At 35.9% G+C, this 15,625-nt stretch overlaps 1 protein-coding gene across 8 annotated transcripts in view; it reads right to left on the bottom strand.

Moving 5' to 3' along the window:
- The window catches only part of tns1a (tensin 1a), a 136,333-nt gene that overhangs the window by 26,950 nt on the left and 93,758 nt on the right, over positions 1–15,625 (bottom strand). For 6 of the 8 annotated variants that reach the window (XM_059571321.1, XM_059571322.1, XM_059571325.1 and 3 more), the window contains 13 exons: positions 8,664–8,729; positions 8,191–8,243; positions 7,525–7,696; positions 6,267–6,317; positions 5,326–5,448; positions 4,526–4,590; positions 4,342–4,425; positions 3,650–3,762; positions 3,472–3,532; positions 1,271–1,346; positions 958–1,087; positions 803–871; positions 558–674 (listed from right to left, as the gene is read on the bottom strand). In XM_059571321.1, the coding sequence (XP_059427304.1) occupies positions 558–674; positions 803–871; positions 958–1,087; positions 1,271–1,346; positions 3,472–3,532; positions 3,650–3,762; positions 4,342–4,425; positions 4,526–4,590; positions 5,326–5,448; positions 6,267–6,317; positions 7,525–7,696; positions 8,191–8,243; positions 8,664–8,729 (1,180 nt within the window). The remainder of the gene's footprint in view (positions 1–557; positions 675–802; positions 872–957; positions 1,088–1,270; positions 1,347–3,471; positions 3,533–3,649; positions 3,763–4,341; positions 4,426–4,525; positions 4,591–5,325; positions 5,449–6,266; positions 6,318–7,524; positions 7,697–8,190; positions 8,244–8,663; positions 8,730–15,625) is intronic. The other 2 variants (XM_059571323.1, XM_059571327.1) reach the window with 2 other exon arrangements.

Genomic DNA, 15,625 nt, shown 5'->3' with positions numbered 1-15,625 from the left:
CTGCCATTATTTATTTATTTTTTTATTACGAGCTCCATTACTGATTCATTTTCATTGGACTTCATTGGAAACTGTGAATCTCCTTAGGACTCTGTGCCATTTTTCAATGTCCTGCTAATGTCAAGACCACACCAATCTTCCACATTGCCATGATTTGGGGTACCCACATCTCCTGGCCTTACCCACCAGCCCTTCCTCCCAGAAGAGGACACTGAAGAGAGGAGTGTCAGTTTTCCACCCCTCCCTGGGGCTGCCAGCAGGGCCACTGACGCCTTCTATTTCTTCAGATGCTATTTTAAACTCTGATTGGCAGGAGGCATGAGAAGGGCTCTTTATGGCAGACCACATGGGTTAAACAAATTAAACCAAAGGAAAAGTGTCTTAAAGGCCTGATACACCATTTTCTCACCTTGAAGCTACAAAAAATAGTTTGGCCTTCTTCCTGCCCCAAATTCAGTTGTAACAACAAAAACAACAACAACAAAAAAATCTTTGAATCATCAAGATTCAGCAGACAAAGATGTCAGCAAGAAAACACCAAGAATAATGCTTCTTACCATCTTTAACATCTTCACATCTCCTGTTGAAATTTTCATAAGAGTCCCATCGGATCAGGGGATCCTGGGTGTTGTAGTCAACAGAGACACTAGGTCCGTTCTGTAGATGATCCAACCCTTAGAGGGATAAAAATGAACTTCAGAGTTGAGGACTTGAAGCATGCATAACTCTTCTATCAAGATCATATCTCTTCTAGATGATTAAAAGATATGTATAATTTACAGTTTTGGTAATAGAAGCTTACCATTAATTTTCTCTGGACCAAAAGAAAAGATAAACTCCACCTTTCCATATTCAGGAAACCTTTCATCTGCTAAATCACATATTTGTGATTAGTCTGCATGCTGTCTCATCCATAATTAAAAATGAACATAAATCAGCAAAAGAGAACAGACTAACCTTTAAATGTCTCATCAAGGTCATTTTTGGTGAAGACCAGAGCTAAATTGTGTACTGCACATGTGTGGAACTGCACTCTGAAGATCACATCCCTACTGGGGTTTTGATAACGCTTGTGATAACATTTCAGCTTTAGGATGGAGGACATGGAAAAAAAGGCGGAACAACAAAAATATGGGGTAAGATGATAATTTGGAAAATACACTTAAATGAATTTTTGCTCATCTATAATAATTTCAGTGCCAATATCTTTGTACCATTGTACTGTGTCAATATTGTTACCATTGCAATGTGTCAATATTGTACTTCCTACCAGTATATCTCCTTTTAATAGCAGGCCAGGCTCAATGGTGATACAGATGCTCGTATGGCTGTCGCCTTGAACGTTACTGTAAAGAAAAATGGGAGAGGGGAAAGGAGAAATGATGGATGGGATTATTACAGGCATACTTCAAGCTGTCTCGATGGAATTATACAGACTATGCCTAAATGGACGACTAGCTTATTAAAATATTATCCTCTACTGAACAAGAGCATGAAAATTTAACTATTTCACTAGCAGCAGTAGAATGTCTGGTGTTACACAGGATATTAATGGCATAAAAGCACAGAATGAAAAAGAGATTGAAGGAGAAGTGTTTGACGTAAGGGTGAGATGAGAAAATTATAAGAGGGTAGACAAACACACACACACACACACACACACACACACACACACACACACACACACACACACACACACACACACACACACACACACACACACACACACACACAGGTGCAATACAATAAACAGCATGCAGACTTACAGCTTGGTATTATAAGAATTCATATATATTTAAATACATTTATACATTTTTATTATTGAGACCTTAACCATATACCCTACAGAAGTTCTAAGCGGCCATGCTTTATAATGTTTTTCCTTTTTGTTTTCTCGTTATAACGACTTAATTTTCTCGTTATCTCGACATAACGAAAGTCGTTTTCTCGTTATAACGACTTAATTTTCTCGTTATCTCGACATAACGAAAGTCGTTTTCTCGTTATAACAACTTAATTTTCTCTAATAAGTTATAAAACTGCACCAGCAGGTGGCACTATAGACCTAAATATAACTGATGGGGTGTTGTACACTGTTCACTTTACTGTACGCGTACCTTCCTCGTGATCGCTATAATTTGTGCAGTCTTGTTCATTACTGACATTTAATTAATTCATAAATGTTAAATGCTTTAATCAACATGATTATTTTGTGTTTTAAGTTCTTGCTAGATGCATGAGTTTCACCAACGCGTACTGGGTCATAAAATAACTGCTTGTCAAAACCAAGGTTGACGTTACTGTATTCTGTTTGCACCTATATCTTTATTTGTGCTACTTTTAAGCACATGATTAGGGAGTTAATAAGCAGAGATGTTCTGTTTATCTACAGTAGGACGGGATTTAATGATGTAGGCTATTTGTGATGTGCTTCTTTTCCTTATTATTAATCTTTATTGTTAACCATATTGATGAGAAATGTGATGTATATATAAAATGCATAGGCTAATTTAATTCAGTTTTGTTCTATAATGTTGTAATCGTTTTTTTCTGCACACACACACTGCACCGATCTTTTCAAACAGAAGCTTGTAACGGACATGATATCTGCCACAGCAAATAATGACTACTAAAAATTACAAATTATATATAATTTTATTATTTCAAATAAATGGAAAATTAAAAGTGAGTTTAATCCAAGTAGCTCAAGATCTTAGAATAGTTCTGCATCCTTCTGAAGGCACTCCGTCTGTGTTCGCGGTGTTGCCATTTAAACATGTTAATTACAAAAACAAAACGTTTGGTGTACTGTCTCTGGAAAAAACAAACAGTGATTGATCAGCCTTTATTTACTGTATGTACAGTTTTGTAGACGTTATTACCTAGGCGAAGCAAAATTTGCTGAAATATAGGCTACAGCAAGAGCGCCTGCATGGTTGCCCATCAGATGCCTGTCAAAGTTGAGTTAGTTACTATAGCAACAGTAAAACTGTCATGTCGTTATAACGAGAAAACAAACTTTCGTTATGTCGAGATAACGAGAAAATTAAGTCATTATAATGAGAAAACGACTTTCGTTATGTCGAGATAACGAGAAAATTAAGTCGTTATAACGAGAAAAACAAAAAGGAAAAAAATTATAATGCATGGCCGTTTAGAACTTCCGTACATACCTACCCTAAACCTAACAACTTTTCAATAATATAAAAAAAATGTATCAGGCAAATAAATGTACAGTGGAAATAATTTTACAGTGGTTCACAGTATACTGGGTAGATAAACATCATTCAAGGCAAGTTGAATGTGGCACTACCGATCACACAGAACAGAATGAAAATGTATGTTAAAGTTACGCACAGATTGCTACAGCCAGACTTTACATACAATGTCTATGATTATGATAATGAGATCACAATTACACTTTATGTATTAAAATTATTCAGCATGCACACTAGGAAGCAATTTACTTACTAAATTCCAGATGTGTACACAGGCTGCATTGCTTGATAAATTTTGAGGAAGGGTCGGCAACCTGTCAAGGTTAGATATAGTACAGCACACCAAGGATTTTATAGTTGTTTGTACTCAGCATAGAATAATATACATAAACATAAAATTTTACTGATAAATTGAATGTGTAGCAGCCCACCTCCTTTAGACTCAAAATTAGGGATGCCATGCATGGTGACATGGTGAAGGAACAGGGGCTTGTTGTTGATTTTTATATGGCCAGAAAGGAGTCCAGCGAAGTAATGCACATATCTATACATACATACATACAGTATTATGAAAGGGGAAAAACATATGAAAATGCAACGACAATTTTTAATATTTTTATGTTTTATTTTTATTTATTTTTTTTGCCCTTTTCTGTGATTACCATCATTTTAATGCTTAATTGTATTTTGGAGCCATTAAAAGAAAATATGCATATATGATGATTATATGAAATTGGCGTTAAAAATCCCTTGTCACTTAGATTTTATAGAATGAAAGTGTTTTAGAGAATGTATTATTAATCATTATTCATACTGGTTGACACTTAACATCATAAGTTTTAACTCTAATTATCAGGCATATATTTTTATGTTTTACTGCAATTCCAGTTTTAGCACATGTTCTTAGGAAGCACCTGGTGGTTCAACCCCGAACTACAAACCCATTGAGTTAGTTCAAACTTTGCAGCAAGAAAATCCACAGATATCTAATGTAAAGTTACCTATTTCTCACAAAATACAAAACAAAAAAAGTGTGGTTTTGCAAGTAACACTGATTCCAGGATCAGTATTTGAAGTCTGCATGGATATTTTACAGAGTCAAAATGTGTGGTGCATTGCTGACCTCCTCTGGGAAGGCTGACCCATGGGCATGGCTTTATCTTCATAAAATCGCTTCATGGCAAACCTGTCCAATGCCTGGTCAGGACTGAAAATATTAATGCAAAACATAAACACTCTACACAAATACATTATCCTCTCTACTGTACCCGAAATACATCACAATGTTTCAAATAGACATATCCTACCTGGTAGACAAGTTACTGTAATGCATATAGGCACCCACCACAACACCAGTTCTCCCCCAATTTCCCTACAAGAAATGTTGCCAAATTACCAAATTATCAAGAAGAACATGCAAAGTAAAAACAAAGCAGTTACTGTCATTTTGGGATTCAGTTCAGTCATTTGTTTAACATGTCCTATTTCTCAATGCTGGCTAGTTTTGAAATGCATGCATCTTTTTTTCCCCCTTATTCTGTGAATTGGGTCCACTTTTGTTTGTTTTGACCTCAAAATATCTTCTTTTGTGTTCTGCAGAAGACAGAAAGGCATACAGATTGAGGGTGAGATTTGATGATGCAAGATTTTTCATTTTGGTGAACTATTCCTTTGATTCGGACACCATTCATTTTCCAACCTAGTATTTCAAAATATCTCAGTGGAGGTTGCTTGTGTGGCATAAACTGCAACTTTTAAAATATGTTGTCTTGGATCTTTGGACCACGGGATATTTTGAGCCAATCACATGCGCCATACATGCAGGTTAAGATAAAATATATTATTTATATAATCTCTGGTCATTACACCTAACTTGAAAGCAGGTGTCTAGAAAAAAATTCTCTCATGACTGAGATGATAAGACACTTAAGTTACACGAGATTCAACTATTTTAAATCAGTTAAATATACTGTAAATTTAAAGGCCAATTTGATTCAACTTTAAGGAAGCAACTGATTTTTTACAGTGACATCATGTCAGTCTGGTCAGTCATGCAAGGCGAAGGAGGTGGAGATTGGGTGCCCAAGGCCAGATGTGATATGATTACCTTGTTGTGCAGTACCACCACATTGTGAAGGTCTGCATTAAGCCAGGTGTCCATGGCTTTACAGATACTGCAAATTTTGTCTAGAGCAGGAGCATGATGATCGGGCCAACCAAAATCCAGCACCTGTCATGAATGCACACATGCCTAAATAAACTTTAAGACCACTATCTGACAGGAACTGTTATATCGACCGATAGATAGATAGATAGATAGATAGATAGATAGATAGATAGATAGATAGATAGATAGATAGATAGATCTGTTACCTGGTGGATAGATGATCAAAGATTCACTGATGCCCCAGAAGGAAACACAATGTATGAAAAGCCGGGGGGTGAAAACTTTTTGAATTTGAAGATCAAGATAAATTGTACTTAATTAAATATATATTTAAACAAAATAAGAAAAATTTTGACATCTTCATCCTGTTCAAAAGTTTTCACCTCCATGGATTTTCATGCATCGTGTTTCCTTCTGGAGCATCAGTGAATGTTTGAACCTTTTTTAATAGTTGTGTTTGAGTCCCTCGATTGCCCTCAGTGTGAAAAGATGGATCTCAAAATCATACAGTCAAAGCTTTTTTCTCTGAACTGTTCAGAACAAACAAGGGACTCATGAACAACCATCACAAAAAAAAAAAAAAAAAAAAATGTCATAGATCATCCAGGTAACCACACACAGTATTAAGAACCAGGGGTTCCCAAACCTTTGAAGAGGGTTATTTTAATAAATTCAGCTATTGTTTTGTCTTGTGGACTATATGTAAACATCTTTTATGCAAAATATCTTACTCAGGACAATACTAAATAAAAAAAAAATATAACATGTATTTTGTATGATCTCTCTTATTTTGTTAAAATAATTCACATTTTCACAGATTCTGCAAGGGGTTCCCAAACTTTCACATAAAACTGTAGATGGATAGATAATCAAAAACTCACCCTCGGGTTCTGCTTGTTGATGTCATGCCTCCGTTCACTGAGATTAAGCAGCTAAAATTGGAAAAATTTTAATCGAAAATCAGCTTTAAACATTGATTGCGCATGTTAAAGAACATCCTCTTTACTTATACTAATTCCAAACCTGTATACTGTACATTCTCTTCTTCAGAAAAAGGATCATATAGTGCTATCATTACCTTAGAAGTAAATAACTGTTTGGGGAACTTATTTGTCATTTTGACTGAATTTTCAATAAATTTCGATTTTCATAAGTTAGGAGAATAATGTTATGTTTGGTATTTCAATGTGACATGATATAACAACAATATCTATAGAATAGCTCTTTTCAGCCCGCTGCTTTATTTTCTCCTGATCCACTGTAAGTAAATGAAAAGCGACAACATTTACTGTGCATTTGTGGTCTGCTGTCCCAAATTAATTTACAATATGCGATTATTGATGCCCACACCCTCCCCCACACCCCAAATCCTCCTGTCTCTTTCCAGGTCTGTTTTCACACAGTTGCTGTAAAAGTTGTTATGAAAAATAGACATATATTACAAAAATGATATTTTACACATCATTACTATTGCTGCGGAAAGAAGGAGGATCTTTAGGAGTAATTCATGGTATATTGAAAGTAATTTATTGATGCTTTTACAAAGCTCAGGTGTCTTTTGGCTGATTGATTAAATTATATTTCCCTTGTATTTAAATCTGAAAGTTTTTACTTTACTTTTGTCTGGTTTATTTATTGTAACTTGCTTCTAGTGAGTCTCTTGTTCAGTTTATTTTCAAGTTTAAGACTTTTTTTTTTTTTTTTTTCATTTCATTTATCTGACGCTTTTATCCAAAGCGACTTACAATTGCTATATATGTCAGAGGTCGCACGCCTCTGGAGCAACTAGGGGTTAAGTGTCTTGCTCAGGGACACACTGGCGGTTCACAGTGGATTCGAACCCGGGTATCCCACACCACAGGCATGCGTCTTATCCACTGCGCTAACACCACCCCCAAATAAGTAGCTAAGTATAAGTTAGCCAAGTAGAATCATTTTTACAGATAGAGATTCTGTAAATCATGTAACATCCTTACAGAAAGTGTTTTCATTACGTCAAGTCACATCATGACACGTCACACTACATCACATAATGACCAGTTAGTCATACAAAGAAATTCTAGCTTGCCATAACGAATCTAGTAGAATTGAGCAACTGACAGGGACTGTCAGTTGCTCTTAATTTTGGAGGATCCTTACTAGATAGTGCTGCTGGTGTTTAGAACGGAGCATGCTGGTCACCTCCCTCAGATTTACACTGTATTTATGCTCCTCTGTTCCACCAGGGAAGGACAGAGCAATGATGCGCTCTGTGATGTAGACCAGGTCCACTTCATTATTTTCCTCCATTTTTTGCATCAGACTAAGGGTCCTTAGATGGAACAGAAATAACAAATGATAGACACTAAATAAAAGAAGATTGAGATATTTTTTTTTATCTTATTCGGCCTGTTTTTTCTTACTGATATTCAGACATAGGAATTTACAATTAATCTGATCATTTCCACCATGGCACATTATTTTTCTGGTTGTAACTAAAGTTGTGCAGGCCATATTGGAGTTGATACAGTATCAGACATAGCTTATTAAGCACACATGGCAAACACATGTGGAATTATCTGAAGTTTAGCCACAAAGAAACTCTACTTTTTACTGATTAATGTTATGAAATCCCATTGAGACAAAAGACAAATATCCAAATTATACGACCACAAATAAATTCTACTAGCCACCATTCAATAATATTTAATGCACTGAAAACATTATTTATAGTTTTTATTTTATTTTATTTATTTTTTAATATTTTTTAAGTTATTTCTCTAAAGATCTCCAGGATGTGATGTCAGTGTATATTAGCATACATACATGTACCTGGATGGCCTTCGTTTGGAGTCCATATTGGGAGACTTTGTGGATCCCTTGTTATGGAGGAAAGACAGAAAACACACACATAATCTAATTTAACCTCTGTAATTTTCTGTACACACATACATCTAATAAATATAAATTAATAAAAATTTACTTTTTAGGTGTGGTCTGTAATGATTATTGTCACATATTTATGTTACTATAGTGCATTTGGTGAACACATAACAAATTTAATAATTTTTCCTTGCTATAACTCAAAGGGCACAATAATATTTTTATTTCTTTATTTTTTAAATAAATTAAAAAATGTAATAATTTTACAACTAATGCGAATAACAACACATAACAACATAACAACACTGTAATAATCAAAGTTGTGTTTTTGCTAAAAAGTTTGTGATTTTTTCCCCACTAAAAACAATCACAACACTTCTGGGCAGTTTGTTTGATTCTTACCTGATTGATCTTACCTGATTGCAGTTAGTTGTAGTAGTTGTAGTCATTGTAGTAGCTGTAGATTCACAGGCTGTGGCTACCTGCAAATATTAAGAGGGAGAAGAATTTAGTCTGAATGCAGCTGTTATATTTTTAACAAATTTCCTGCCTCTACCTTGTCTGATAGAATTGTGAAACACAAAACTGAAAAACAAAAACAACAACAACAACAACAAAAAATAATTACACAAGAGCTAATAACATTTGACATGAAGTGACTGGATCTGTTATTGGATGTAGCTGGCCTACACCCAAAACAACAACAACAACAACAACAACAACAACAGCAACAACAACATCAACAAAAACAAGTTGCTGGAAAAGTATTTGAACCCTGTAGATTCACCTGAGCTTCTTGCCCCCATCATAAAAATGTTCTTGTGAACAGCATTCCCATATTCAAATATTTGTAGTATTTTTTGTATATTTTGAGTGTTCTTACAGGACACAGGTTCTGACAAAGCTCCAGTCTCATCTCATTGACTGGAATCTATAGGTCTGCACTGAAAAGAAGGTTTAAGGATAACATTTGAAAACCAAAATACTGTTTTCAGAGCTAGGTGATTATCACAATTATTTTTGTTTATTGTGCTTTCCAGTCATTTACCCATTCTAGTTATAAATCTATGAAATATGAAGAAATAATGTCAGTGCAGTAATATGTAATATATATATACAGTATGTAATAGTAATATTTCTGTGTTAGGATTGATGCATGACTTTGAACAAGGTATGGTAGAGGCTTGAAGTAGAAGGGAGTCTTGTGAATAGTCCTATAAAGAATAGATCTACAGAAGGTATAGGAGTGATGGAATGTTTTACATATACATTTCTTGATAATCGATTATTAATACATATTCTTCTGCATGTCTCTAAAAATCTGTTACCTCACCATATTCTTTACATAACAAAGAACTGTAATCAGTACACTATTAGGTTCTAATGTGTGGTACTGAACATTGACATCTATGTGGGAACAGCACCAGGGTCAGACTACAGGATAAAGTGATGGCTCTTCTCTGTTTTATTAATCTCACAATTCTCGATTCACACAACACAATGATGATGCACACAACACAAATAAAAGAGGTTTAAAAGAGGTATATCTTTGAATGATATAATGATAAAATTATTTTATAATGTTGGCACATTTTATATAAACATTTCATATAATCCAGGTTAAGTGGAAGGGTTCACATACTTTTTAAATGTGTTAATTTATGTGACATGGAGGGCAACAGTGTTGGCAATTTTGATTCATTCCAGTTCTATATTTTTCTAATTAGCATGGATCTTGTTGTAATTACTGGCAATCGATTTTACACAGAATCGATTTTGCTCTTTTGAATCTGGAACTCTAGGGTGTCCTACAAAAAGCACTGTGTTTTCAATTTAAAAAAGCTCTCTTCTTTCAATCTGTTTGACTAGATATATGTCTGCTCCACTTTAATCAATTTCTTGAAATAAGCATTAAATATAAATTAACACAGTAAATAACATTATTTTAGCAATTTATTTAAATAACATTATTTTAGCAATTTATTTAAAAACTAATACATAAAAATAAAACAGTGTCCTTATTCCTGCTGGTCCTGCTCCATTTTCCATGTACAGTAATTTGTCTGGTAAAGAGTATTTCTCTTTTTTCCTTTGTACACAACACCTGCTGACCAATATTTATAAACTTATCATAACCAGTGATGCATGTGACAATGAACCGTAGTGGGGCCCCATACAGTTTGACAGATCTATACGACTGTAGATCTATATATCTATATACAGTATGACATATATGATATATGATTTTCCTTCACAAAATTTTTATCCCCGATCAACGATGGCATCAAAGCCATTTTAAGTAAGCTCAGCTAGAAACTGAATTAAGTATTTGATTAACTACATGCAAATGTGAATAACTTGTAACCCAGTTGTTCTTTTCAGTTCCTGTTTCCAGTTTATGTAAATAAAACTATATCGCTGCATTTAGATCCAATCGCTAAAACCATTTTGTGACAACAGCATATGCAGTTTAATTTCAACATTAGTGCAAGACTACAACAAACCATTTACAAATGTTGTTCTTAATTCATAACATACCTTTTAAAAATACATTATATATAATTCTGAAAGAAAGACATAAAATTTTAAGAAAAAATAAGTTTTGAAATTATTTGCTTTAAATTAGCCTAATGTTAATATAAAGCTACTTCATAGATTTGTTTTAAAGAAGTAGTGTAGTGCAGTTTAAATGGGGTATAGATGTCTTCATTCATTTGTAAATTCACTTTAATCCTCTTGCTGCATGAAACATTTGACTGATAGTACACATTCCTTCAAAGACATTTAAGTAAATTTTTCGGTGAATGTTTTTCATACTCCTCTTTTATTGTGATTAGATGACTGCTTATGATAACAAACTGTGCCTGTTATTACTGATTTGTTCTGTTCTTCATTTACATTACATTTATTTATTTGGCAGATATGTTTATCCAAAGCAACTTTTAATTGCTTTCAAGGTGCATGTCTTTGAATAAATTCCTTCATTTGCTAGGAGCTGAATCAATGACCTTGTCATAGCTAGTGCCATGCCCTACCTTTCGAGATCATTCTTAAGATTACTATTATTATTATTTTTTTTACATGCTAGCATGTTAGATCACTGATAGAATCAGGCAAACATCTTATGTGGACAGCAGGGGATAGGTCGCACGACTGATAGTAATGCATACATTATGATTAATAATAACTGAAAACAGAGTAAAATGTCTCATTATGTTTCACTTAAATGTCTTAAAGGCCTCCGTTAAAATGCCACAGGGCCTTATGTCAAAGCACTGTCCAAACAGACAGACTCAAAATAAAAACAGTTCACAAACATTTAAGAAGGGCAGTCTGGCTTCAGTATCACCAACACTAAAGCAAGCTAGTTTGCTAGTGAGGTTATTTTTTTTTTATAAACATGTTTAAACTGTCTTCTCACCTTCTTAATAAATAAATAATATGTAATTTAAGTATCTAAAATGGAAGTAAGTGCAGCCAAATCTGCTAATATTAAAATATAAACTTTTTCAAAATCATAGCCACTATATATATATATATACAGTATAGACCAAAAGTTTGGACACACCTTCTCATTCAAAGAGTTTTCTTTATTTTCATGACTATGAAAATTGTAGAGTCACACCGGAGGCATCAAGGGCTATTTGACCAAGAAGGAGAGTGATGGGGTGCTGCGCCAGATGACCTGGCCTCCACAGTCACCGGACCTAAACCCAATCGAGATGGTTTAGGGGTGAGCTGGACCGCAGAGTAAAGGCAAAAGGGCCAACAAGTGCTAAGCATCTGTCGGGGAACTCCTTCAAGACTGTGGGAAGACCATTTCAGGTGACTACCTCTTGAAGCTCATCAAGAGAATGCCAAGAGTGTGCAAAGCAGTAATCAAAGCAAAAGGTGGCTACTTTGAAGAACCTAGAATATGACATATTTTCAGTTGTTTCACACTTTTTTGTTATGTATATAATTCCATATATAATTCCAAATGTGTTAATTCATAGTTTTGATGCCTTCAGTGTGAATCTACAATTTTCATAGTCATGAAAATAAAGAAAACTCTCTCTGCCTGTGTTAGTAAAAAAAAAAAAAAAAAAAAAAAAAATTTTTTTATATATATATATAAATATATTACTTTGTTGCTGTCACAACCACTGTATACACATGAACATATGAACACATGAAGACATGAAGATTCAGACTCAGATTCAGATTTCAAGAGTCTTCAATAGATCAAACAGGTAACTCAAAGATAAGGAGACTTAAACGGAACACTGAAGAGACTGGACCAACTGAACTGAAACAGAGAGAACTCAAGTAAAGAGTGCAAACGAGGTGCCTAGTGACAACACAGCTGAATGAAATGACATCAAATAGGTAAAAATGGTGACAAACACAAAATACAAAACAAAACAAAGTCTAGACTGAGGAGGAGGACAGGATTCCAGAAGAGGGATGGAACAAACAGTCCAGGGTGCTGCAGGTGGTGGTGAGGCTTTGAACTTAAATTGCCGGATGGTGAACCAGGTCACAACTAGAATGGTGTCCTACTCTCTGCACAGACAGACATTTTAAGGAACAGAATAACATTAAATGTTCTGGAAGCTGCAACAGGGCCACACCAAGGACCCTTTGAGATGGAAGTAGGGTACTGGAGGTCTGAAGTGGAGCTAAATCGAACCATGGGGTGGATGGCCAGAGAGCAGTGCACATGGTGATGTCTGACCCAGGTGAAGCTGGTGGTCTGAGCTGAAAGCCAGTGGTCACTGCTGGAGTCAAGGAAAGAAGAAGCTGAGGAGGAGAGGTCAGGGTGGGTGAAGTGATGAAATCTAAGGCTGGAGACAGAGCCAATGGATCCCCATGCCCAGGAGGAGCTGGCTCACAGGAGGATCAAAGTGTTACCGTGCCACTGAGAGGAGGCTGAGGAAGAGATAAGGGGCTAATGGGAGCCAGCGAAAACTGGGTTGCAGGAGTGGTTGAGGGCTAGAGAAGAGACTGAAGAGGAGCAATGGTATAGTAATGGTATAGTAATTATGGGGACATTGATGGGGACTAATCCCCCCAATAATTAGAAATCGCTAAACCATTTTCTCAAATATTGCCTATTGGAGAGAGAGAGAGAGAGAGAAATGGAAGTTGCGTGTATTCGCGTCTGTTCATTATCTTTTTAGAGTGAGTTTACTTAAAAACAGCGATTGTATCCTCTAGTCGCTGGAAAATATAATGTCCTGGATGTGTGAGCTGCGCGATTTCCGATATGTGTGTGTGTGTCAGTAAGCAGCTCATTAATACAGAACGATAATTAAAGGCTCTAATGCACACCAGCACACCAGTATATGTGTGTATATGAGTGTATTGTAAGAGCTAGATGACGAATGATGACGTGTGACGTCATGGTAGTGGTGTCCCAATCCTTTATTATATTTTCTGGGGAAGGGGAAGGGGAAGAGGTATAAAATAGAATTGGGATCGGGCCGTAATCTCAGAGGCAGGAGTCTGGGCTCATTCCATTCCCTCGTAAACCACATAAACTCCCATGTAATTCCAGCTCTGAGGCCATGTTCTGCTTCATCACTCCTGTTGACACTGGCTCATACATTTGAGCAAAGTTAGGTTTTCTGAAGTGGGCTGCCGCTGATGCTCCTCGCACTCTGATGGTTTCTGGCTGGGCACTGGGTTGAGTGTGGGGCTGATGTTGTCGTCATCAGGCCCAATGGTGAGCATTTATCCACATGGGACTAGCACACATGCCACAAATTCAGCAAAGCACCCTCAATGACTTCCTGGCAAATAGGCCTTGTAGCATTGTTCAGCAATCCAGCAATCAAAAATGAGCAGAAGCAGTCATCTCGGAAGGGTGGAAGGATGGGTTAGGTCAAGGAATTGCCCACAGTACATGAAAAAAAAAAAAGCACACAAAAACCAGTCTCGGTGTCAATGACTTCTGGGTCCAGTCTTTTGTCACAACCACTGTATGCAAATGCACAAAGGTAACACAGGTAACTCAAAGACGTTACATTGATGAGACCGGGCAAACTGAACTGAAACAGAGGGAACCTAAGTACACAGTGCAAATGATAACACAGCTGAATGAAATGACAAATCAAATAAGTAACCAACCATGACAAGAAACACAGGCAGAGAATATAATATATACTAAATCATGTATTCAGCATTCTGCAACATATTTTTAAGATTTATAGACTATTTTAAGTTCCAAAGTAAGCAGTATACATTGCAGTATATATGCTTTAGCAGGCCTGTATACATGATACAAAGCAGAGCAGACAGGTGCCTTAGACCTCCCGAGCTCAACAGCGCTCCTCAATTTTGCAACGTAAATCTGTGGTGGAAAGAGGAGCTGCAGCATGCTCTAATTGAGAGCCATTTAGGCAGATTTGAGACTGCTCCGCTGTGAATCTCGTTCCACTAAGACAATATCAATCCACTTCAGGTATGTGTCTGCATCAGGTCAGTAACTAATTGGCATGTTTGTTTTTCTTCTTTTTTTATGTGGAGTAGTGGATCAAATTAACAAAGTAGGCCATATGTTAAATCCTTTTGTTTAAATGTGCTCACACCAATAGCCTTTATATGGTTCTGTTGTGTTTGTTTTGTTTATTCTGAGAATAGACATATGATCTTCTTACCTCACCAGAATTACTCCACAATTTGTAACAATCTAAATACTATAGTAAGGCAATTATTATACAGCATTTTAATGCATTTAACATTACTTCAAGCATGTCAGTCTGCATTAGCGCACCACCCACAGGATAACAAAGGACATCTCTCCCAAAATTTTGTCCCCATGTGTTCCGAGATTAGTATATAAAGTTTACAAAATGTTTTTGGTATATTATGTTATGTTAATTTATGTACTGCCTCTAGCAGGTGAAATGTGACAGCTGTTTGAAATGCGAGTTGATGGGTTTAACTACCATGTTACACACTGCTCATCCTTAAACCGTGGATTAAAGTTCTCATTTGCATATCTGCAGTATCAGCAGCAACTGGATATATACAGTGTGCGAGTGGTTAAAATAACTGGATTGCCTTACAACATACAGCTTCTGTGACTGTACAAAGCTTGTGTCATGCCATGCTGTTTTATTTCTGATTAGATGTCTCAGTGTCAATATTTCACATTTGGCAATTAACCCTGCAGAAGTTGTGCTAACCCTGCTCCAGTGAAAAAACAGACCATGGACCCTATCAAAACAGACCCTCTCATACACCCAGTGCAATGTTGAGGCATGTGCAACGCAAGTGTTTTTTGCTAGTTTTTAGCCCTACATAGTTATTATTTTCACATCCTATGCCATGTTGTTTAAATAGCAAATGCATTTGCACTCATTTGTTTTCTCATGGGTGTGCTGATCTGAAA

This window comes from Carassius carassius, chromosome 17 (genome assembly GCF_963082965.1).
Source record: "Carassius carassius chromosome 17, fCarCar2.1, whole genome shotgun sequence".
Lineage (NCBI taxonomy): Eukaryota > Metazoa > Chordata > Actinopteri > Cypriniformes > Cyprinidae > Carassius > Carassius carassius.
Note: the sequence above shows the minus strand (reverse complement) of the source record. Positions and strands in the feature narration are given on the sequence as shown.